Here is a 24,972-nt window from a genome sequence, read left to right on the forward strand (position 1 = left end):
AAGGCCGAAAGCCCGGCGGCACCATTCTGAAGTCCCACACGCTGTCATTCAGGTGAGCTCCCATGGTGCCACCCGGCCCCACACAGCGCCGTGTCCCCTGGCTGATGCCAACCGGGACTGCGACACAGAGCAGCGCCTGGCCATGGTGCAAGACCTCACTGATGTGAGTCACAGGGCACAGAGAGGCTCCGGAGCCGGGGGGGCGGGGGGGGGGGGTTGTCTAGGCCCCGGCCTCCCGCAGGAGCGTTGTCCGTGCGTGCATCCCAGCTGGCGGCCCTGCCCTCAGGAAGACTGTCACAGTTACAGGCTGGTCGGAGTCGTGCTGTGGGAACTAAGCACTGGCCCAGCCCCTGATGGAGCATAGGACGGGCAGTGTGGGAGTCTGCCGGAGGGCGGAGCCTGGGCAGAAGGAGAGGGGCTTGCCAGAGAAATTTCCAGAGCTCACCGGGTCAGAGATGCCAGCCCCAGAGGTGCCACTTGCTGTTGCCTGGAGGTTCAGATGACAGGGAGGTGGGCATTCATACCAAGAGTGACATGGAGATAGATAGCCAAGGCTATGTCAAATTATTTGCATCCTTGGGGGGGGGGGCATGTCCTTGGCCCCTTCCTTGAACCCCGGGACAGTCCTTCCATGTCTGGCTGTTTCTTAGTTCCCCCATGAGGCCTCCTTTTCTTGGGTCTTCCTGGGAGACCGGCTGTGCCCCAGGGCTCTTTCCTCCACAAAGCTCTCTGTCACCTTGTCCGTACCCACCACAAGTCTCTGTCATTTCCAGCCCAAGTGTTCCCAGAAACCCCAGCCCAGGTTTCTCGGTGACGCTCTTCGTACCCCCCCCCCCCCCGAGCCCCCAGCGACGGTGAAACACTGGAAGCGCACACAGCCGCCTCGACACGGCCCAGCCGGAGACGGGCCGCTCATCCCGTCCTCTCGAGCTTATTAGTCCCACTGCCATCCTAGCGGCCAGCTCGGCCCCACTCGGACCGTGTTCCCCGCTCTGCGCTCTGCTACAGGAGCCTTGCGCCCGCCCGCGTCTGGCTGACCTTCCCTCCTAACACCCCCCACCCCGTCCTTCGCGTACGGGATGCGAGCACGCCCCGTTCAGCGTCGGCGCTTGGATTCCTAGCCTGGCACCCAAGGCCTTTGCTGATCTGGTCTCTCTCCCCCTCCCAAGCGGCGTCGTTTCCACCCTTCGTCACTAGACCCTTCTGTTCCAGCTGGGACACACCGCCGGCTCGCGGGAGCACCCCCGCACCCCGGGCCGCCGCCCTGCTCCTGCTGGTTCCTCTTCCCCCGAGGCTGCCACCGAGCCCTCCCTTCCTGAGCGTGCGGCATCGGTGCCTCTCCGCCCTTGGCCGCCGTCTGCATTTCTGTTCCCAGGCGATTAGCGAGGGGCTCCGAAACTCAGCCGGAACCAAGGGCCAGACGGGGAAGCCGTAGGGACAGGGCACTTCAGCAGTTTCCTCAGGAGCCAGGGTCCCTCCCGGGATGAGCAGCTGCCACGGACACGGACACGGACACACACACACCCCCGCTAGACAGGGCCGACCTTGAGCAGCCTGCTGGGCGCTGTGTCCCAGGGCCACACCCGGTCACAAACACGCTGCAAGCTGCGTGCCCCCTTTAAGGAGGGCTGTCACGGATGCTGGGCTCTCCTGGCATCTTAGGCCAGCCCGTGCGCCCGCCCTCCAGCCGAGCAGCTCTCCGCCCCCCCCACCCCCCACCCCCGGCCGAGAGAGGGCCCGGGGCCTCCCGCAGCCCGCCGGGGCTGTCCTCCGCCGTGCCAGTGCCGCTCCCTCGGCGCGCCGACGGCTTTCCTTACATCTGACCACTCCGTCCGACGCCGGACCCACGCCGCCGGCCGCTCGGCCGCTCGCTGTGACGCGAACGCGCGCTAGGAGCCCCAGTTCGACGTGCCCCCCGCCGGACGCCGGACGCCCCTCCTCTCTCCCGGCCTCTCAACCCACCGCCGGGTTTCCGTCGTGACGCGGCGCCCGACAGGCCTGCCTTGCCGAGGTCAGCGCGGGTCCGCGGGGGCCAGACGGGGGCCGGCGCAGGCCCCGCGGCCACATGCCGACGGCGCATCGGCCCGCGGAGGGGGCCGCCCAGACGTGAGTTTCCTTTCATTTCCGTGTATAACGTTCCCCAACAATCTCCGGACACAAAGCCGTGCTCGGCTCGTGGGCCGCACGGAAACAGATGGCAGGCCAGATTGGGCCCAAGGGCTGGAGGTGGCCGCGAGCTTCCTGGGGACAAGAGCCCCCCCCCCCCCCCCACACCCACGGCGGCCAGCAAAATCCCCAGCCGGGTGCTCAGTAGGAAGAGCGCTTGGTACTTCCAGAAGGATTGTGACAGCTCACCACAGTACACCGTCTTCAGGGCCGCAACGCACAACCGAAGACAAAGGCGAGGGGGTGCCGGGACAACACGGAAGTTACGCCCTTCCACAGTGCCACCTTCCTACTTGAAAACCCTCCGGCGCCCTTACTGCCTGCCTATTCCGAAGGGAAATGCTTACTGCTCCAGGCAGATGTTTTAACTGACTACCGCTAATAAGCCGGAGGTTCTTTTGATACTCCCACCTCCAACACTGTGGGGACAACGCTGGCGTCACGGACGCTCCATCCGGGCTCGACGGTCTCCTAGCTTTCACCAAACGCAAAGGACGAGCCAGAGGCGTGGCTCCGGCTGCAAGTCAGCCACTCAGAGGTTTGGACTCACCATGGCACTGATGCAGCGGCCGCAGGCAGTGGTTTTAAACTCGCCGTGCAGCTCCTTCACCGCACTCGTGGTGTAGAAGCCCTCGGCCAACAGAATGATCCCGTACAGGAAGAAGAAGGACGCGATCCCGTAGATGACATACTGCATCAGCTGTATTCTGCGGGAAGGAGGACGAGATCCGGAAAAGTGACAGTCACCACATGGCGAAGAGAAGACGTTTGGGGCCTCTGGAGGGAGGGCATGAGGCCGAGCCACGTCCCGTGACCCCTCCCACCCCGCTGATGGCTGCGGCGGGCTCACGGGGCATCCCGGGCAGGCACCCCTGGCCACCCGACAGCAACCTGGGCCTTTCTTCCGAGGAGGGCCCAGGGTTGAGACGGACGACATTCTGGGGCCGGGGAGAAGGCTGCTTGGTCAGGGGTGGGCGGAGGCCCGGTTGTCATCTTTGCACACGCACCCGCGTCCTGGGGCCTGAGGGGGAGAATGCTCCTTCTGCACGTGAGCAACCCCAGGCACGGAGACGCTCAGTCTCCCCTCCGAGGGCACGCAGTCAGGGGCAGAGCCGCCATGGGAGCTCTGCTCTAAGGACGCATGCCCTTCCCGCCACAGCAGGACGCCTCCCAAGCGGGCCCAGCGATCAATGATACTCTGACGGGACCCCCTAGGTAGGCACGCAGGGCTTCGTTAAGGAGCTAAGCTCTGCACGGCCACTCTCGTTACGCCTGGGAAGCATGGGCACGGGCATTTGGGGGGGCTGCCTGTCCCTGGAAGTGATCAAGATCCCTAGCTAGGTAGATCAGTGTACCGTGCCCAGGTTCGCTTTGGGTAGCTGGCTCTTGGTCCTCCTTGCACACAGTTGGCCCTCAGCGAGGCCCTGGCCCTGGCTGATCCTCCTTACAACCTCCCCCACCCCTGCGCAGTTCTTTGGATGTCTTGCGAACAGATAAAAGAAGAAGAAAATTCCCTAAGGACTTGCATCATCATTCCATTACTGTTCAATAAGAATTCATTCAGGCCTTTCTCCGCCTGGTAGAGAAGTTCCTTACCAGCACAAGATACCTACAAGCTGTGAGACACAGGGAGTGAGGGAAAGAGAAAGACAACTGGAGGAAGCAAAGGAAAGGGGAATATTTGAAGGAAACGAATGCGTTGCTGCTGAGAATTCCAGGATGGGAAGGCAGAGATTCGGGCCTAAAGCCCTGAAATTTCCCCCTTTTCTGCACTGGAGTACGAACTGCGGGAGTAAGAGCACTGCTCGTGCAGACTTAGAGTTGGGGCAAGCCCTCACCAGGGTCCCCACCATGCCAGGGCCGGTCCCCTTTCCTGCGAGGGCCCTGGGGGTGGGGCCTGCTGCCTGGGAGCTACGCAAACTCACTCCCGGCGTGATCGCGGGCAGCATCTGTCCATCGCCTGGCCCCAGCCCCCACGTGCACGGCTCCTGGGCGTGGCGTCTCCTGTGGGCACCTGCGGAGACCCCGCCCTCAGGCCCCAGACGCCCCTGGGGCCCAACACTCACTGTCTTCTTGGCCCTTTCCTTTCTCCTCTCGTGGGATTTTTCTCTACCTGCATCCAAATAAGCCTTAACGAAAAGCATCCCTTTTCTGCCAGGAGAGCTCGCTCGTCATTCTGAAAACATCACGGGGTAGTCGCATCTCAAATACATTTCTACGGGGAAGCAGGTACTTACACCTCACTCAGCAAGGCATGGTCACTGGTGTTGGTGGAGAAGTGTTGCTCAAGGATCGCCACAGTGCCCGCGAGGGCCACATGCCCACAGCCACAGAACAGGGCCACCCCGGAGAAGCAGAGGATGGTGGCCACCAGAGAGGCGTAGGGGACTCCTCCCAGACACTTGATACAGCATTCAAAGCAGCCTGGACCCAAAGGAGAGAAAATGCAGTGGTTACGGGCAAGGGGTCTGTGGCTTCATCAACACCACACCTTCGCAGAGAGGGGCTCTCTTGCCGTGTCCCCCCTCATGCCCCGTGGTTAAGCTCGACATGCCGAGGGCCAGTGGGGTGGCTGTCCTCGGCTCACATTCTGGGGGGGGGAACCCCGGGACTCCAAGAGGGGACGTAGCTTCATGTACTCGGGGTGAGGAGCAGAGCAAGCAGCGGAGAGCCAGGGAGCAAGTCGCAATTCTAGGGCTTCCTCAGGGACCTGGGGCTGGCCGGGGGCGGGGGGCTGCTCGAGTGACTGGGAGGGACAGTCAGTCCACTAACAAAGTCAACAGAGAGGACAGCGGTGAAGCTGCGGTTCCACACGTAAGAGCGACCCCCCAACCTCAACCTTGGGGGCTTTCAAGTACCTCTATTTCTGTAGCAGCCAATGGCTTTCTCCCAGCCTTTGACCTCCTGGGCAACCAGAAGAAGCAGATACAGTAATTACACTGTTGCTGGGTTCAGAAAAATACCAACATGGTCATTTTGGAAAGGTGATGGGTCTTTTTGGTCCCTATAAGTACAAAGTCACCAACATCCACTCAAGTGGGTCCACTCAAGTTTCATCCATGTCAACATCAAATCCCCTCATCTTTTAATAAAAATGTCTCCCCAGCCCAGGCAACACTAGCCGTGCATTATCCCTCCTCCTCCTCCTCCTCCTCCTCCTCCTCCCCCCACCCCCCCACGCTTCCACCTGCCTCCTTCCCCACATATGTGTTCAGAGTAAGAATCCAGAACTGGTGGGTGACATTTAAGTACTTGAAGGAAAAGGAACAGAAGAAAAAAAAAACAAAAAACAAAAAAAAGACAAAATGAGCATCCATGAAATGAAATGAAGAAAGAGCCACAATTCACTGTTCATCTTAAGAAGAAGATTTTTCTTCATTTTTAAAATAAACTTTTACTGGAGGGGTCCATAAAGCTCTCCCCAAGGGACAGAGCCAGGTGACATTTTCAGTTCGGAGACATTTGTGTTTCATCTAAAGCAGTGGTGGCCTCGGGATAATGTCGGTACCTCTCCTGACCTCCCGTCCCTGTTTATATCATCCAGGCCCTTTAAGTAAATGCCTTGTCAGGGAAATCGAACCTGAATGCATTATGATGTTTAACAGCGATCGAGAGCAGTTCATTACTTCAAGGCAAGCACATTAAGCCAGCTGATTTTTCCCCCCAAATGGTCTTTACAGTAGACAGGGAATGACTACCCAGCATAAAGCACTGGAGACGGGCTTCGCCATTTTGAGGAGCATCCCATTCAAAAGTTGCATTTGTCTAAACCCACAAGAGAGGACTATAAACTCTCATTACCAGATTTCTCTTCAGTTCACTGGAAAATAAAAAAGGTCAAGGCTTCATAAGTAAGTGTGCTTTCGTTCATTTCAAAAGATGGCTGGCTGTCATCATGGAGACCAACCTCTGTGAAATGGATTTATGAAACTACGTACAACGGGAACCAGTGCACAGAACAGTTCAAGTTCACTAGCACGTCAGTACCTTCAAGAGCTTTGGATACTTGAGATTTGGGACAAGGACGATGGAGTTCCACCTGTCATACAGCTTTCTGGGGAATGGGGGGCTGGAGGGGACCAGGGAGACGCAGGCCACTGAAAGCCCAAGTTCTCTCCAGACTGCCAAAGCAAGAGAAACTACAACCCTCAGCCTCGTGCCCCACTACGTGAAGAGCAAGCAGACCCACGTGTGTGGTGTCGTTCACGCCTTCCCCCATTCTCAGCCTGTAGGATGGTGTGGAGCCCAAGATGAACGCCTGCTTCCCTGGCTAACGAGGTCACCACTGGTTCCCACTGAACAGCGATGTGTGGCCTTGGGACTGTGCCGTCCGAGAGAGTAGCCAATAAAAAAATTCAGTTCCTCAGTTGTACCAGCCGTGTTTCCCATGCTCCACAGCCACACGTGTGAGGGCCCACCGTACTGGACAGTAAATAGGGAACATTCTATTCTCACAGAACCCGGCTTCGGAAGATACATTTCTGACTCGCCACCTCTTCTACTTTCTGAAAAGTGAGCTGGTTCTTGGGAGTTTTACTTCAGAGTTCAGGAATCCCGGTACTTTCTGAAGCCCTACAGGGTGCTAAGCACCGTGCTTGGCACGGGGGATACAAATACAAACGAAGACGTCTTCTTTGCCTTCCAGGAGATCAGTTGAAGCTGTAGGCAGTCAAGTCACATCGCTATTGTGTGACAAGGGCCAAGTTCTAGACGGCAGGAGAGCCAGAGGATGGTGGGCCAGGGGAAGGGAGAGAGGAGGACAGGAGGGAATACATTCCTATGAGAGAGGAGTCGGGAAAGGCCTTCTGCAGAAAGACCTAGCGTGCAGGCTACGCACACGGCTGCCACGGGCACATCAGCTGGTCCAGGGTTCACTACTTCCTGCGTCCGCCTTTCAGAAAGCCCACGTCCTTCCTCAACGCGAGTGAGGGCGCGCTGGGGTGGCGCGGCGCACCTGCCCTTCAACGACAGAACTTGGTCTTCCAAATCCACAGCTGCCACTTCCAAAGAGTCTTTCATCCAAAGGGTTAGAGCATTCTGCTCCTTTCAAAGCAACGATCACAGCTGCTCCCTGGCTCAGAAAGACGAGTGGGGTTAGAAGCAGGGTGCCATCCAGTCCCTGATTTACCAGCAGAGGAAGGCTCAAGTTTCCCTCCGATTTCTCGCTCTCGAGGACTCCAGATACCCCATGCAGAGGTCGAGTTTTATAACAGCAGGGAAAACCAGGGACTGGAGAATTTGGGGGATCACGTCAATGAATCATATTCTCAGCACACGCCAGTGCTCCTACGTTTGCAGCAAATGATTTTATTTGCAGCTGTGGGAACTGGTTCCCACACAAAACAGAAGTCACCACATCGGTCACTGTTGTTCCACACAGACAAAACTTAAAAAAAAAAAAAAAAAAGATTTATTTGACAGAGAAAGAGAGAGGGCAAGCACAAGCAGGGGGAGGGTCAGAGGGAGAGGGAGAAGCAGGCTCCCCACTGAGCAGGGAGCCCGATGCGGGGCTCGATCCCAGGACCACAGGATCACGAGCTGAGCCGAAGGCAGACGCTTCACCGGCTGAGCCACCCCGGCGCCCCCAGACAAAACTCTTATGGACCCTGCCGGCCAATGTGAGTAGAAGCTTCTGGAACACAACATGGGAAGAATATGCAGGAAATAATATAGCTGGACGCAGCTATATTCTACCTCGCCTGGTCAGCGATCTGCGGGGCTAAAATTGCATGTGTGGTGGCTACCTGATCTTCTATGAATGGATCACCCCCACTGGACCTTCTAGGTCAGTCTAGAAGCTCTCTCTAGCCAAGTATGTAAGGTATCTTTGAGAAACCCAAACGGGCCAGAATGGGCTTTCTAACTATGGGTATCAATACTGTTCGTGTTCGCACGTTAACAGCATTTCTCGTTGGAAATGCAGGCAGGTACGTATGTGGCAGAGGGGTACCGGAGGCCAGGACGGTTCCGTGTGCTCAGGCCAGCCTCCCAGGCAGGCGACCTGTGCTCTCGCGGGGCCCCGTGCTTGGCTCAATGCTCTGCTACTGTCGTCCTGACAGTCGTAATCCTTTTTGAACAGGGGTGTGTGAATTTTCCTTTTGCACTGGGCCTGCAGCTTCTGCAGCCAGTTTTGAGCATAAGTGTATGGCGGGAGGCAAGAGGGGTGCTTTTTCCCCTGACATGCCCACAGGAGCACTCGGAGTCATTTCCCAGTGTCAGCGATACGGCCGAGAAAGGCGGCCTTCGCCTTGCCATGCTGAGCACAGTGGCCCGGCCCTATAGGGAGACCAGCCATGGGCCGGAAAGAAGGACTTCTCCCTTCCCTCTGGAAGGGAGGAGCAACCTCCCACTCTTACAACCATCACTGTCAAGGCTCCAGGTTCTCCCAAACCAGGGTTCTCCTAAACACAGCCCGTGTTTTTGCAAATAAAGTCTTTCTGGGACAGAGTCTTCCCTCCTCGTTCACAGGCCGTGGCCACCTGTGGCCTGCAGGGGTGCGTGGAGTAGCCGGGACAGGACGGAGCGCAGAGAGCTGCAGCACCTCTGTGCATACTCAACATGCAGATCCCTGCATCCCCGCCCCCCCCCCCCCCCCGAGCAACTGCTTCAGAAACTCGGGGGGCAGACCCAGTAATCTGTGCGGAGCAAGCCTCTTGGGGGGGGGAGCTCCTCATGGAGGCTCAAACTGGAGCACCCCGACCCGAAAGAATCGCACCAGCTCTTTACTCTGTCAGCTCTAGCTGTTTTCTTTGATGACCGGCCAAACTCCAGCACAATAAAAACCTAACCACAAAGGGCTTCCTGGCTTGTGGCCAAGACGGAATAACGGGGACCTGATTTGTTCTCCTGCCTGAAACACCCGAAGAACTGGACAACAGTAGGAAACAATGGTCTTTAAGATATTAGACGTCCGGCCATGAAGAACCGTCCGTGGCTTCCGAGGCAGTTACTAAAATGAACGCTCACCAGAACCAAAGAATCCCCCTCAGATGACCCAAAGCACGTTGCACGGCAGCAGTGAGCACGGGTCCACGTGAAGGCCCAGCTCGGTACCCGCTCAGGCAAGAGAAACTCCTCCCCATAACCCCGTTCCCATCATCATCTCCGGGACTGGGGTCTCCGAGAGGACATCATCTCACCGAGACTGTCGGCCGAGCGGAGTCCCAGACACGGGTGTGGATGACAGCATGGGGAGGGAGGGAATGGCTGTCCATTCTTTCATTCTACTTCATTCCATTAGTGCATGTTCCGTGCTCGCCAAGTGTCTCCCAGGTCCCAGGCACCGGGCTGGGTGCTGGGGACTCCGTGCTGGGCTAAGGGAGGCACGACACCCAGTCTAACGGAGTTTAGTCTATGGGGGGAAAGGGACATTAACCAAATGGCTTTCCTTCCCAGGTGCTAGAAGAGCAAACAATGGAGATTTATGGAGGCTTGCGGTGGGGTGCAGGGGCAGCTTCCAGAACTTAAACATGAAGGATGGATTTGAATTCATTTGGTAAAGGGAGAGAAGGATGGGTGAGGGAGGGGTTCCAGGGAGGAGGAAGAGCACGAACGGAAGTTCTGTGGTGGAAAAGAGCAGGGTGCTTTCCCAGGCACGAAAGAAGCCAGAACACAGAGCAGAGGGAGGGCAGGACAAGGCAGGCACAAGGGATCTACTGGAAGCTGGACCACCGAGGGCTTTCGAGGCTGAGTTAAGGATTCTGGACTTTATCCTCAGAAGCAGGTGACGCCACGGAGCATTTTTGTCCACAGGGAACAGACTGGGGTTGTATAAGAGCGGTCTGGCGGCTGCGACAGGAACGGAGTGGATGTGGAGAGGACTCAGAGCCCAGTGTAATCATTCAGGTGAAAGATGACAGGAGCCTGGACCGGGCAAAGGCAGCGGAAGCCAAAGAGATGGATGGGTCTGAGAGATGTTTAAGATATGTCACATGGGCACAACTTGGTCTGGATTTGCTGGTGAGGCTGGGGATGGATGGGTGAGTACCAAGGAGGGCTCCTAAACGTCTGGCATGTGTAACGGGATGGCTGTTGTGCTGTTCCTTGGGCTGGGCTTGAGCGGAAGGGGGCGAGGCTTGGGGAACAAAGATGACGAGTTCGGGTTTAGATACGCTGAGTTTGAGGAGACCGCATGTCATCTCAAGGGAAGCTTTCCGGTGGGCACCTGGCCTCCTGGCTCTGTAGCTCCGACGAGTTAAAGCTGGACAGCAGCAAGAACGTTCAGGGACCAAGAAAAGACACGCGTGGACCATTTGTCAGTTTTTTCAACTGAGACCCTTTGCTTCGCAAAGCACGGTCCTTGGACGAGCAACAGCAACTCCATCAGGGAGCTGGGGAGAAATGCAGACTCCTGGGCCCCGCCCCGGGTCAGCGGAATCAAAGTCGGCATTTTCACAAGCCCCTAGGTGATGTGTGCGCAACAGAGCTTGAGAAGCCCATTTCTAGGCAACAGTCCCATCTGCCATCCTCCCGGTCCTGGGGTGGGGGGGTGCGCCCTGACTCCATCTGAAGGGCCCGCTTTTGTGCTCACGCCGTGTTTGGGGTTTTCTCCCTAAGAGGCAGCCCACTGGGCTTGGCCGAACACTCTAGCCACTTGCCAATCAAATGCATGGCAAGTCCCAGGGTCTGCAGGGAAGAAGAACAAGAGGTTCCAGGTTGTTCAGCTGTCCCGAAAAGAGTGCACCCGGGCTGCTTTCTCTGGGCCAAGCGAGTACCGCTCACCTCAGAAGTCCGGCAGAGGCTCACGCGGCGCACCGGCCTGGGGCCTGAGAAAGCCCACGTCACGGTCCCCTCCCCCGTGCCACGAAGGGCGCCTCGACAGAGGGACTGCATCTGGGACTGGGGTTGTCCCCAGTATGAAGCGTCGCAGGCACATGAAGCTGAAAAGGCACAGAAAGCAGGTCTTGACGACTGTGATCTACTCATGTCAACAGAGAGGGAGAAAAAAAAATCAACGCTAGGATTTCCAGTACATTTTACGAGTAATTGTCAGTACCTCTCACCAAACCCCAGAACCCTCTGTGAGGTTAAGAATGTCTTAGGGCTTCACTCAGCCAGTCTCTGGCTAAAGAGATTTTTAGATTTTGATTCACACAAAAACTCCAGTGTGCATTAGCCTAAGACAGTTTAAATATAAACCACATAGTAAGGAGAAGAAATACGCATCAATGCCTCTAACTCTCAATGGCCATTTTGTCTCCAGCATCTCTAGAACCTTCTGTGCAGAACAACAGAATAAAACACATTTTGTCCTCGGGCTTGCGGATGGCCGTTGCCATGGCTGAGTTCATAACAGCCCAGTGATTTGCCCCGAGTTGTCTGTGATCCTGGCTGCAGATTTAATGCTGGCTCAGGAGGAGGGACGGCAGGAACAAGGGCTCAGATTCTTCCCCGGGGAAAGAGAGAGAGAGAGAGAGAGAGAGAGAGAGAGAGAAGCACACGCAGGAACTCTGGCTCAGCGCGCGTACACACACACACACCCCTACCCACCTCCCCCCCCCAAACACAGCCTTCCTTGCTACTTTACTGATTTCCAATGAGCCAAAAAATTAAGAAGGAATGAAGTAACCGAGGTTTGCAACTTTGAAACAACAGATGCCAGGAAAACAGAGGCAGACAGAATCCCACTTAAAAGAAACAAAAGTGAATGTCAGCCAACCGAGGCCTCCCAGATTCTGAGGGACACCGAGCAGCGGTTCACCCCGGGGGGTGACTGTGCCGCCCAGGGGCCATTCGGCGATGTCTGGAGGGATTTTCGGTTGTTACAACATCGGGAGGGGCTGCTGCCGGCTCTGGGGAGCGAGGCCGCACAGTGATCGGTGGTACCGAGGTGGAAAAACCCAGAGAGGGTAAGCCAAAAAGGATACGTGGTTTCCACCAGTGGTTTTCAAACAGGGATGCTTCTGCCCCCCGGGGGGCTGATGGCAGCGAGTGAAGACACTTTTAGTCATCACAGCTGGGACTCCGCTACTGTCGTGTTGTAGGTAGAAGCCAGGGATGGTGCCGGACACCCTACAGGGAACCGCGCCACCCCCCCCCACCCCCCCCACCCCCCGACGGCGCGCGTGCGCACAGCCCCACGAGGGAGGCCAGGGCACAAAACGTCAAGGGGGCCAATTGTGAGAACACCTGCCCTAAGGATGCAAGGGCAGTCCTGGTCTGCGTCAAATTCTACAATTAAAAAACCAACCAACCAACCTTAAACTTTACTTTGTTTTAAAAACATTATAGCACAGAAGTTCTCCAATTCTGCTGCACATTTGAATTATCTGAAGAGCATTTTCAAGCCCTGATACCCAGATTTCACCACAGATCCATTAAATCAGAATTTCGGGGGCTGGGACTCGGGAATTAGAGGTTCTGCCTTTTTTAAGGACCGAACACAATGAGCATCCAAGTTGGAGAACAATCGTTACACAGAAGGGGGCAGCAAACTGTGGCCCGTGGGCCATGCTCCGCTCTTCCTATGGCCTGTGAACTCATAATGCGTTTCTACATTTCTAAAGGGTTTTTAATGTCAACGAAGAATATTCTTTCATATTACTTCATTCTTGCATGATGTGAGTGCATGAGATTCTACTCTCTGTGTCCATAAATAAAGTTTGATTGGAACACAGCCACGCTCATTAGTTTCTGTACTGTGTGTGGCTATTTTCAAGCTGCAAAGGCAGAGCTCAGTAGTTGCCACCAATATTTGCCATCTGGCCCCTTACAGGAAAAGTTTGCAGAGCCCTGGTAAACAGCAGCGCTTCTCAAACTTCAATGTGCCTAGAAATTCCCTGGGGATCTCGTTAAAATGCAGGTTCTGTTTAGGCAGGTGTGGGGAGAGAAGTGCTTCTGCAGTTTCTCGCCCACCCCCAGGTCGTTCTATCCTGCCGGCCCTGTGGGGCAGAAGAGGGAAGTGGGGCAGAAGAGGGAAACGGGCCGAGGGCCGTGGCCTGGGTAGTCCCAGGAGACCGGGGACTCTTCCAGGAGGTCTGCGAGGTTAAAACTCTTTTTATAAATACCACTAAGATATTACTGGGGTTTTTTCCAAGATTCATTTATTTTATTTTATTTTTTTAGAGAGAGAGGGCAGGGAGGAGGGGCAGAGGGAGAGCGAGAGAGAGAATCCCAAGCGGACTCCGCACTGAGCACAGAGCCTGACACGGGGCTCGATCTCACAACTCTGAGATCACGACCTGAGCTGAAATCAAAAGTCAGATGCTTAACTGACTGAGCCACCATGTGTCCCTACGACGTTACTGTTCCTACCGTGCTGACGTCTGCACAGTAAACCTGGCTCCAGAGTAGCACAGATCAGGCCGCTGCAGGCAAGTGTACTCCGCACTCACGGGGGGAGCAAAGAGGTGGGAGGGCGCCGGGGTGGCTCGGCAGGTTGAGCTTCCAGCTTGATTTCAGGTCATGATCTCAGAATTGTGAGATCGAGCCCCACGGCGGGCTCCACACTCAGCAGGGAGTCTGAGATTCTCTCTCCCTCTACCCCTCTCCCCGCTCGCACTCTCTCTTTAAATAAATCTTAAAAATAGATTTAAAAATAGTTTTACTTTAAAAGGTCCTTGACTCAGTTAAAAAAAAAAAAAGATTAATTTTATCAAATCTCAACCCCCCGAAGTATACACCTTTCGAAGAGTATGTGATGAAACTGGAGGGAGGCAGAAAGCACATCTGCTGCACACCCAAGTGCGATGGCTGTCCTAACGGAAAGTTCTAGTGTGATTGAGTCGCGAGCAGAACTAGCGCCTTTTTTTTTGTTTTGGAACATCATTTTTTTTTCTTTTTCTTGAATTAGTGACGAACTATAGCCAGTAAGACTTGGGTGGCTGGCAGAAATTTTCTCAAAAATGATCCAAGGGAGCTGGAAAACCATTGACGGTATTGGTTGCGCATCGATTTTGGAAAACTTTTACCTGCCACAGTGGAAGTGCCAGCTTCCCAACACTTAAAAGACTTTTGGATGAAATTGGTGGCGATATTAACAAGTGGGACTTTTTTGATAAGGTATAATGAAACATGTCAGTATTTGGAAGATCTGCGCGACTCAGAGAACCAATATTTTCCACATGACCGATGTGTAAAGTTGCAAAATCATTCTTGCATACAGAGCCAATCAAAGTGCAATAGAAAGCAACAGATGTGAACGGAACAGAGTCCACAAAAGGTCATGGGTACGGCTTCAGAGTCCACATCACAAATAATCTTGAGGAAACCACCACTTGTTGAATTTTGATGTATTATCAAGCAGGAGTTCCACAAATATATGGAAAGGTCATTAAACCATTCCTCTGTTCTCCTACTACATATCTGTGAGAGACCAAGTTTTTATCACGCACCTCAACCAAAACTAGTTATCCAAGATGCCTGTGGATGAATGGAGAGGCAGATAGAGAACCCAGCTGTCTAATAGTGAGTCAGATATCAAGGGCATTTACAAAAATCTAAAACAGTACTATTCTTCTCACTGAAGTTTTATTTTGTTTTGAAAAGTAGTTATCTTGGGGCACCTGGGTGGCTCAGTCATTAAGCGCCTGCCTTTGGCTCAGGTCATGATCCCGGGGTCCTGGGATCGAGCCCCGCATCAGGCTCCCTGCTCCGCGGGAAGCCTGCTTCTCCCTCTCCCACTCCCCCTGCTTGTGTTCCCTCTCTCGCTGTGTCTCTCTGTCAAATAAATAAAATCTGTAAAAAGAAAAGTAGTTACCTTTCCTAAACACAACGTTAACATGTAATGGATTTGTTATTGTAATTTTAAATAACTGCATTATTTAATAATAAATTTGTTATAATTGCTAATGTAGAAAATATTTACAGATACAACCCACAACAGCAAAAGCTTTTTGGAGTCTTCAGTTATTTTTAAGAGTGTGTGGGGGACCTAACACCCAAAAGCCTGTGAACCGCTGGTACAAGGCATTAAGAAGGTATCATGAAGTCCAATGGATGGGGGACTTCCCGATAAGGTGCTAAATGAGAAATCACTTGAACGACGGTTTGCTTCTCCATTCTCTCTCGACCTTCTTTAGAGTCACTGACCTAAAAGTTCAACGGTATAACGCTAAGAATGCTGAAACTATTTTTAACGATGCAAAGGGAATGGCTTTTCAACAGATCCTTTTAAATTCTTGTCCTAAAATTTATTAAATAAGAAATTTTCATATCTGCGGCACGTTGTGAAAATCTTAAAAATAGATTAGCCTCTAACATTTGCAATCTGGCATGAGCAGTACAAGATTATCATCAAAGTAATGCTATATTCACAAATTCAGAATGAACAAGTTCAAGAAACACACTTGCTGGTGTCTTTGCCTTTTGCGGGCACTGACTCTGGTTTTCCTAAAGGCCACCGTGTGCGCTCTTTGCCTGGTCGAGCGGGGGAGTGGTGAGTCGGGGAGGCTGACAGAGAGTAGGCGAAGCTAGCTCTAAGTTCAGATGACGGATTTTAAAAGCATGGAGATCGGCAGGGTATTCAGGAACCTTGAGAACTCCGTGCAATATTAAGCTTTAGCAGCATTCAACCTCCTTGACCATCTGCTGTGTGTAAGGCACCGTGTCGGGGGGGGGGTGCCCGCAGGGGGCCCCGCTTGGGAGTGGGGTGAGGGACGTAAGCACACAAGAAATCATTTAAGCACAAGAGAGAAGGGACTAGACTCAGGGACCTGGCGAGTGAGGTAGGGACAGATGTCCCTACCCTGGCAGTTAGGACAGACGGACAGACGGACAAGCGTGTAGGGCGGAGAGCAGGCCCAACAGGGCGAGGGGCGTATGGGAGAGTTCGGGACGTGGCCGAGTTTATGGAGACACGGGGGCAGCGTCGGGGGAGAAGCTGGGAAGGCGGGGGCGCCCTCCTGCGGGAGGCCTCCCACCCAGCCCGAAAGCTTGTGTGCTTCCCTTGGCAGGCAGTGGGGCCACAGAGGCAGGTTTGTGAGCGGGCGGGTGACGTGGCCCGAGGGGTGCTTGTAAGAAACCCACCTGGCCCGGCTGTGTAGGCAGGACGGCAGTGGGTGTGAGCAGAACGGGCCTTTCAGAGTTCTAGTCAAAGGGCCCAGGGCGTGTCCCACAGAGGCAGGAAAATCAGACAAGGGTTGGAGCCATTAAGCAGCTGTTAATAAGAAAACCGCAGGCCCAAAATGGCGTCACTTAGGCCAAGTCCCCAGACCAGGAGCTTAACACCTAATCTATTTGCTGTGTCAACCTCTCCCAGAAATGCAGTCATAACCAGTCAGTCAGGAATTTTTTCAACCAGCCAGCACCAAGGAGTCTGCCCACAGGGGTCTTCTCCATCCCCTGAAGAAAGATGAGGTCATCTGCATGATAAGACCCCTTGCTTTCCCCCCAAAGGGAAGAGGGGCCCTGCCTGGAACAATCCTTTCTTTCTGCTAAAACTTTCTCGCCTCACCCTCCTTCTCCGAAAACCTTCTGTTTTGAACAAATATTCAGAGCCCCCTCTACCTGCCAGATGGGATGCGGGTGGATTCATCAATCATTTAACAAAACCAACTGAATCTTTACAATTTATTCAGTTGGATTTTTATTACTTAACACAGTCCAGGTCACACCACATTTTATAGGAATGGCTGGGTGAGAAACGGTGAAGGAATTTATGTGAACGAATCATCAGAAGAGCCATTCCAGAAAATGGCAACCAATCCCAGGAGACAGCGCATCCGCGGTTGCTTGGAGAGGGCAGGGGAGAGGGAGGGCTGACGAAGGGACCCGGGACACTCGTGGATCGATGGCCAGGTCACCATCTGGCTTGTGCTGGTTTCACGGGCACATTCGTATGTCAAACTTATCAGACAGGCCACTTTAAATATATGCACCTTATGCAGGTCAATTATACCTTCAAAAAAGTTAAAAAAAAAAAAAAAAAGACCCATTTCTTAAGTTTGATGTTTACAAAAGACACTAGTAATTTTAAGAGGTTGTGAATCCCTCTGGGGAACGAAGGATTGGCAGCAAAAGGCAGGAGCCACCCCCCACCTGGGTGGGGTGGGCTGGGGGGACATATCCTGGGGCTGCAGAACTCACAGGCTCCTCCACTGGGTGACAGGAAAGTGAAGGGGCCATTGTCATCAAGGAGAGAAGACCATGCTCTGGCGGGGGTGAAGGACGCACTTGCACCCTGAAACGTTTATACAGCTTGTGGCAGTCAGCCTTCTGAGGTGCTCCCAAAGGTCCCTGCACCGCTTGGGGGTGCGGTCAGCTGTGCAGACGACTCTCGGTTTCGGCTCTGATCGTGATCTCAGGGTCATGAGATCGAGCCCCGCTCAGGCTCCGTACTCGGCACTGAGTCAAGCGCCTAACACTCTCTCTCTCCCCCCTGTGCCCCACACATGCTTTTGCTCGCTCTCTCAAATAAAGCTTTTTTAAAAAAATATGACCCCCAACATTACACTTAATAAAATAGAAACGGTCTTTACAGGTCACAGAACAGAAAACTTGAAGTACACCAGAGGGCACAGCTGATGAAAACAGCCCTCTGACAGCATTTCACAGGACTTGCTTTATCATGGGGACACTCGGAGAAGGACCTGGAAGCGACCAGAGGGGCTGAGCTTCCAGAAAGAGCCAAGGTACTCTCTGAAGAAGGGCTGTCAGGCTTTAGCCTTAAGCCTGCGAAGGGTGGGTCCCCTCGGGGAGCAAGGATTCTGGAACCTGGAGAGAAGAAAGGGGGGGGATCTTGGATGATGATCTCAGGAAAGTGAGGGACTAGCAAAGCCTTTGCGTGTTGCCTTCCGTAAGTAGATTAAATTTGCGACGCGGGCTAAGAATGCAAGTACTTCAAGTCAAGGGTTGGCAGGCTTTTCTTCCCCTGTAAAGGGCCAGATAGCAAATATTTCTGGCTTTGCAGGGCATGTGGTTGCAACCATTCGATTCTTTGTTGTGGCAGGAAAGCTGCCACTGATGAGCTGTATGTGAACGAACGGGCGGGGCGGGTTCTGATAACATTTTATTGACAAAAAATGCGGTGGGTGGCATCACCAGCTTGGGCTAAGTCAAGTCCTCCCAGGAATGTCCATAACCTCCGTTTATTACCACTGGGAAAGAGTACATGAACGTAAACAGGGTTGTTTTAAGAGCACAGAAAGGCTCATTCAGATCCCATTACTTGCCCCAGCCTGACGTTTTACCACTAGAGTTATTCCTCGGGGGGAAAGCACTGTCCCCAGAAGTTTCCAGATAAAATGCAAGCATGACAATCTTCAGAGAAAGCCTCATCCCACCTAAATGACTCTCCGACACATAGAGCTTTCTGCTTAGCACAAAAGCCATTTTATATAAGCTTTTGACAGACATGGAAACACGTGGGTGTGTGTGGCTTATTTGTGAGTGAACAGGAGGGATGCCCGAAAGGACACAGCCTGGGGAGGTGGGCAGACTCGAGCCTCCTACTTCACAGTGTCTCCAGTTAGCTCTTAAGGGTGGCAAAAGGTCTCGAAACACAATTCATTTCAATTAACTCTAAGAGAAAACACAGCACGCAAGGGGTATCATAACGGAAGAGAAGACCAGGTGTCACTATTTCTAAAAGACTGAGAACCGCTGCTTTGGATAATCCAAGTTGGTGTCCCTAAAACCAGATGTTGTGTCTGATAGAAAGCTCCAGGTCGTCAATACTGATCGATGTGCTTTTCACCTCTGCTTCCTCTGTTTGCCTACTCTGCGCTGAGCGGATCAGCCACGAGACCAAAAGGCAAAGGGAGTTCTGAGTATGGCAGCCGCTCTTACATAATCAAGCGCTAATCACATGCTAGCAAAGTGGCTGATAAAAAATGAACATTCATAAACAAGAAATTATATATATTTGGCTGACAGAATAATAGTCTGGCAAATGAGCTATAAAATCGTGAACTGCTGTCTATGGCGCATGCTTTGTGAAGACTGCAGGTGATTTGAAAATGAAATGACTGATCCATGGCAGAAAACGAACTGCAAAGAACTCAAACAACAACAACAACAAAACCCCAAAAACCTTCAGAAACGTTACCACGTGAACCTGGGCCGTGATTCGCTGGCACCGTGTCCCCCGTGAAGCCTGGTTTAAGCCAAAACACGTGAGGGGTACAAGCTGGAGCTGTGAGGGGGCTCGCCTTCCCGGGTCACACCAGGGCAGCCACCCAGAACCCGGTCGCGACCTGATCACAGCAGTGAACACACGGCCTTCCTGCTCTCGACTCTCAGCTCAACCCACACGTGCGTTGCCCCACACCATCCAGGGTAGTCCATGTGGGAGCCGGTGCGCTCTTTGGACTTCTGGAACGATCTACGGCCACCTCAAAGCAAGCATCGGAACAGTTCGGATTTGGCAGATGGGCAGAGAGGGGACTGGTGATTGGCAAAGGGGATGGTTTTGGGGCTTCTGAGCTATCACACTGAACGCTGAACCACGGATGGACTGGTGCGTGAAGGGTCCGATCCTTGGTCCATCTGCTTAGAGCCCAGATTAAGTAACAGCATCCAGCAAGTCACTGGATTATATTAAAGAACACGACGAGGGACGTTTGAGAGTTTCTCCCGAGCTTGCACTAACGTTCTCCTCACCCTCTCTTTGCCACAAGGAAACAAACCTTCCTCCCTTGCGCTGCCCCTCCCCCACTATCCTTCATGAAGATTTTAAACAAAGGAACCAGAGGAGGCACGGGCTCTGCCGAGCCAGAGAGAGACTCCAAGGTCACTGTCCTTCAAACTAACCAGGACTCAGTGCCTCAGTGAGGGATAACTCTCGCATAGGCCTCTCCCCAGACAGCGGGTGGGGGGGAGAGTGAATCCCTGGAGCAATCCTCAGCCTTTTCCAAAGAGAAAGAGACTTCTAGATCTCTGGAGGATAAAAATGGCTTCTTCAAGTCCTTTCCAGTCCTCCCTTCTTACTCTCGGGCCTCCCTCTAAGTTAGCGGTTCTCAACTTATTGTGCGTTGGACCCATCTGGAAATCTCGTTGAGACGCAAACTGTGAGTCAGCAGGTTTGGGTTGGGGCCTGAGACTCTGCATTTGTCACAAGCTTCCAGGTGAGGCCAATTCTGCTGGTCCAGAGATCACCCTTGGTGCGGAGGGCCCAGCCTCCCGTGGACTCCACGCGGGAGGCCTGCGCCTCGCGACATACAGCAACCTCGAGCAGGGCCACCACCTTAAGCACGACATTGCGACGAGGGCAGGTGCAGCACCAACGATTCCTTCCTCCGCCACCATCTCAGGCCGAGGCCACCGGCCTTGGATTCCCTGCAAGTCGGGGGAGCGGGGGCGGGGGGTGGTCACTGCTGTCACGGCCGCATAGGTGGGAGAGGCATTTTCCTTCGGCAAAGATCTGCTCGGCCTCTCTTGAAACCTCTTCCCACCGCCCTTCCCCCCCTCCCCGGAAAGAAACTGAGAACTCTGGGGGGAGTGGAGGGGGGGGGCAAACACACCAGAGCCATATGGAATTCTCTATTTTTTCCCTCACACCATCTGGTTTGGGATCTAAGTACAGAATGGCAACTGCGTTGATTGAAGAGCCAACAAAATCTCCAAGCAACTGGGAAGGAGCTCACAGGGCTGGGTTTGGTCCCCTGGCTCCAGCCCCAAACGTCCCCAGCGTTGTGCCCCAGAGGCGCGTGTGTTCCCACGCCTGCAGTCAGTACACGCAGGAAGGGCAAACTATGTGCGCGTAAAGGCCACTGGCGGATGTTTGAAGAGGATTCTGGAAAGCAGGTTGCATGCTTTTGTTTTCTCCCCCCTCAGACAAGACCCTGCTTGCTCACATGAAGTCTCACCAGCAGTGGGGTTACTACATTTCTCCTCATACCGTTCCAGAATCCCCAAAACTCTGAAAACGTGGGATTTGGGGGTTTTGTCTAGCTCATCTGGGAACAAAACCGGTACCGACCGGAGCTTACTTGGTGCCCAAACCTGACCCGAATGCACAAGACGCTGTTCCCGGGCTCCGTTTGCCAGGCCCGGGCGCTCCCCAGAAGGAGTGGGATCTGCGGGGAGCGCCCAGGCCTGCCTGGCGCTTTCGGGAGGCACACGGGGTGTGCCCCTCGTTACTTTCCCCAAACCCGAACTCTTCTGAATTCTGAAACGAATTTAGCCCCCAAAAGTTTCGGGGGAGGAAAAAAACGAAGCCTGTATTTTTCCTCTCAGCTGTCACTGCCGCTTAGATGGCCCGTATTCCGGCTGTCGGGTCAGGAGCCCGGGAGCGACACTGGGACACTCTTACAGCAAGTGCTCAACAAGTAGCAACCAACAGGGGGTTTGCGCCCCGAGAAGATACTGATGTTTACTCTTTCCCACCAGGAAAGACACTCAGGTTTTTTCTCCACTTCCAACCGGCTCGGTGTCTTCCAACACATTCTTAAAACAGACACCATTCTCTTTCAAGCAGTTTCTGATAACTTTGAGGCCTTCCTGTCCCGGTATCAAATACCTCCCCCCCCCCCCCCCCCCCGGAGAACTGTGAGCATCTAATGGTGCTCGGAGGGGGGGCAGATTTTTAAAAACAGCATGAGATACAGTTTACCTATACAAGTCCCCTGTGTTAAGCGTGCAGTTCGATGGCTCTGAGTTGTGTAACCATCACCACAGTGTAACTTTAAAACCTTCCCATCGCTCCAGAAAGGATCCCTTGTACCCGTTAGCAGTCACCATCCACTCTCCCTTTCCTCCAGCCTCTGACAAACAGGAATCCATGTTCTGTCTCTGTGCATTTGCTAATTCTGGAAATGTAATATAAATGGAATCAGACAATAGTTGGTCTCTTACGCCTGGCTTCTTTTACTCAGCATAATGTTTTTGAGATTCATCCATGTGGTAATATGTATCAACATCTCATTCCACTTTATTGCTGAATAGTATTCCACTGTATGAATAGAACATGTCTAACAGCAGTTTTTCAATCGAGATTCCAGAACCCTCTCCATTCCTTAAAGGATCTATGAGAACAAATGTCTACGTGACTTCTCGTTCACGTTTTCTAACTGGACTGCGCGCACGTGCGAACACACACAGCTGGTGCCTGACAGCCCTATGTCAAAAGAAGAAATGCGTACTTCAAGATGTAGAAATCCAAAATCGGATTTCATGTTAATTAACCTGAAGCCACAATTTGGGTCTTAAAAGAAAAAGTTTTATTAAATTAACGGTAAGTGCTGGACTTTGTAACTCAATGCGTGTCCTACGTTGTACCTCACGGCTGCTCTTTCTTGAGTTGTAGATTCTACGCGATCATTTCTGACCGATTCCTGAAAAAGTAGGCAGTGCAACTATTTGGGAAGAGTAACACTAAGGAATCACGAAAAACCGTAGCAATACTTGAAGCCTGTTGTGTTTATCTGACCCGCCACCATCCCCTTCTCTCCACATTTTAAGTAACTTGAAGTCATCTGAGTTTTAGCTAACTGAACCAGGTCCTAAGACAGGTGTAGACTTTGGGAATGGGGAGGGTGGGCGTTCTCCCCACTTCTGGGCCCCCCATATCTCACTCCAACCTAGCACCTAGCAGTTCTGGGAGACCAGTGTTCCTCGTGAGCAAGGAAACCGGAAACCAGACCCAACGGACCTACCTGATGGGATCGAGTACACAGTTATCCGATCCTCATGTCATGGGCTTGGATTTTTCCTTCTCAAAGACAATGATGTTCAAACAGAGCGCTGCAAAGCAGTGGGGCCGGGAAGCCAGTGGGGGACACTCCCGGTCCTCTTGGAGCCAAGGCTCCTTGAGCGCCCCGGCCCCGTTCTTAGTGCCGTGGAGGAGGACACACGTGACACCCACCACCACCCCCCGCCACTGGTTCAGACATTGGAAATCTCGGAGTTACCCCAAAGCTTTATGTCATTGCACACTGCTCCCTTTGAGAAGAAGAGGTGAGGGCAAGGAAAGGGGAAAGAGGGAGGAGAAAGAGGCCAAAGATGGGGTGGAATGGAGAGGAGGAGAGAAAAACAAAAGATGATTAAAAAAATCGTCAAGGGCCAATTCCACCCACGCCCCTGCGAACAAATTAATGCATCAAACAAAACATGAAATAGCACCACATTGAAAGAGCCATTACAAATAATATTAAAGATAACAGTTGACTTGCTATTAGAATTCAGCCCGAGGCTGTATTTACCTGGACTGCTCAAGGGGCTAGCCCTGTCCCCCAGGGTTGGCACGGGATGGTACTGGTGGTTCTTTGAGCCTGGGTACATCCAGTGGTACCTGCCAATTTCCATTTCAGCTCTGCTGTTCACTGCCAATTTCAGGTGGCAAAGAGTCAGTGTCTCTATCTCCAGCAAAGATTCTATATCAGCATTTATTCTTTTACCATATAGTTAAAGGAAACGAGGAGTTTAAAAAACACGTGACTGAAACCACAACCTTTCCGTACCGGCTGATGACCGAGGCAGGATGAATGGAGAACGCTGGAGTCTCCTCCGTTCTTGACGTTGACGAAACTCACCCAAATCGCCTTTTCCTTCCTTACTGTCACCGTGATGTCCCCCCACCCCGCCCCTCAGAACGCTCGCTTTGGGCAGACACCATTTACAGTGGAAGTCCGGCTTCTCCCAAGACTGCTGTTCTTTCTGGGCATTTCCCTTTCGGACCAACAGAGCGCCACATTCACTGTGGCCACACGAACAAGAGGGACTACAGGCTTACCCTCCGTGACGGTACCCAGCTGCGGCCTTGAAAACCTGGCCAGTGACCCCATGGCCTGCTGAATCTCGGGTAAAACTCCTGTCCTCCCACTGACATCTGCAGTATTCTCTGTCAGCTCTTCTTAAGCTCAGTACTTCGGAGTCTAGAATGTTCTGGATTAAATCCCGTTCCAATGACCTCCCGGTGTTCTAGAGAGAAAGGGCTGCCGGTCTTGGGCTCCAACCACTGCTTCCTCACACACATGCTGACGAGAGGCCTCCTGGGGACTCGGGTCCCTAGCTGACAGCAGGACTCTCTTTCCCACTTCTTAAGGGACCGGTGGGAAAGATACTTATCTAGCAGTGTGCCTGACCCAGAGACGGCTGCTGGGAACTGAGCGCAGCCACAGTCTTAAAATCCCTAAGAGCTCAAAGGTCAACTACGGCCAGTTTGTGCCTGCGAATCACACAGAACCGCACAAGGGGTTAGGCCCTGGGGGGGGGGGCCACAAGTATTGCAGGAGAAAAGGTGGTTCTGACGTTGGTGTGGGCCGTGACTCCATCAGCAGACCAGGTCAGCGCGCTCCACGGGGCGCCCGGGACCGCCGAGGGGGAGGCTTGAGCCAACAGCCACGCCGCGGGGCGACAGGGTGAACGCGTGACCAGGGCCGCGGAGAAGCTCACAGAGCCTCCACGGAACCCGCCGGCAGCGCGCGGTCCCCGACACCTCCCGAGGTCCTGCCCCACTGGCCAGTGGAGACTTTTCTAGGTGGTGTTTCGGAGAAAGCCTTTATGGCGTCCAGGGGAAGCAAAACTGCCTCTTAAAAGACATGCAAAAACGTTTAAAGATGCTTAGAAGGGGAGAAAAGGGGGCTAGGGCAAGATCGGACCTGCGCAGGGCACTCCTCGCAGCCGCCTCGTCGCCAGTAGAGCGGCGGGCAGCCCCGATGGCCGAGCGCCCGGGACGCTGCCCCCGTCACCTCGATAGTGCAAGGTCACGGTGTCGGCCACAGCCATGCTGTGCGCTCGGTGCTCTCAGCGTTCTAGCTTTCCAGATGGGGAGAGCAAGGGCAAGGAGAAGGGAGGTCGCCTGCCCACGACAGCAGGCAGCCAGGGGAGGACGAGCCTGGGTCCGAACCTGGGCCACGGGACTCCAGAGGGCAGGCCTCCGAAACCACCAGCCCGGCCCACTGCGGCCCGCGCATCCACTACGAGTTTCTC

General features: G+C 53.6%; 1 protein-coding gene across 8 annotated transcripts in view; it reads right to left on the minus strand.

Annotated features, from left to right (window-relative positions):
* GPM6B (glycoprotein M6B) overlaps positions 1 to 24,972 on the minus strand; it is a 152,561-nt gene that overhangs the window by 11,965 nt on the left and 115,624 nt on the right. For 4 of the 8 annotated variants that reach the window (XM_045874790.3, XM_045874772.3, XM_064573752.1 and 1 more), the window contains exons 2-4: positions 23,244 to 23,363; positions 4,404 to 4,590; positions 2,717 to 2,873 (exon numbers count right to left, since the gene is read on the minus strand). In XM_045874790.3, the coding sequence (XP_045730746.1) occupies positions 2,717 to 2,873; positions 4,404 to 4,590; positions 23,244 to 23,363 (464 nt within the window). The remainder of the gene's footprint in view (positions 1 to 2,716; positions 2,874 to 4,403; positions 4,591 to 23,243; positions 23,364 to 24,972) is intronic. The other 4 variants (XM_064573757.1, XM_064573756.1, XM_064573754.1 and 1 more) reach the window with 1 other exon arrangement.

The sequence above is a fragment of the Mirounga angustirostris genome, unplaced genomic scaffold (genome assembly GCF_029215605.1).
Source record: "Mirounga angustirostris isolate CCGP_5_RB_7025 unplaced genomic scaffold, mMirAng1.0.hap1 SCAF_11, whole genome shotgun sequence".
NCBI classification, from domain to species: Eukaryota; Metazoa; Chordata; class Mammalia; order Carnivora; family Phocidae; genus Mirounga; species Mirounga angustirostris.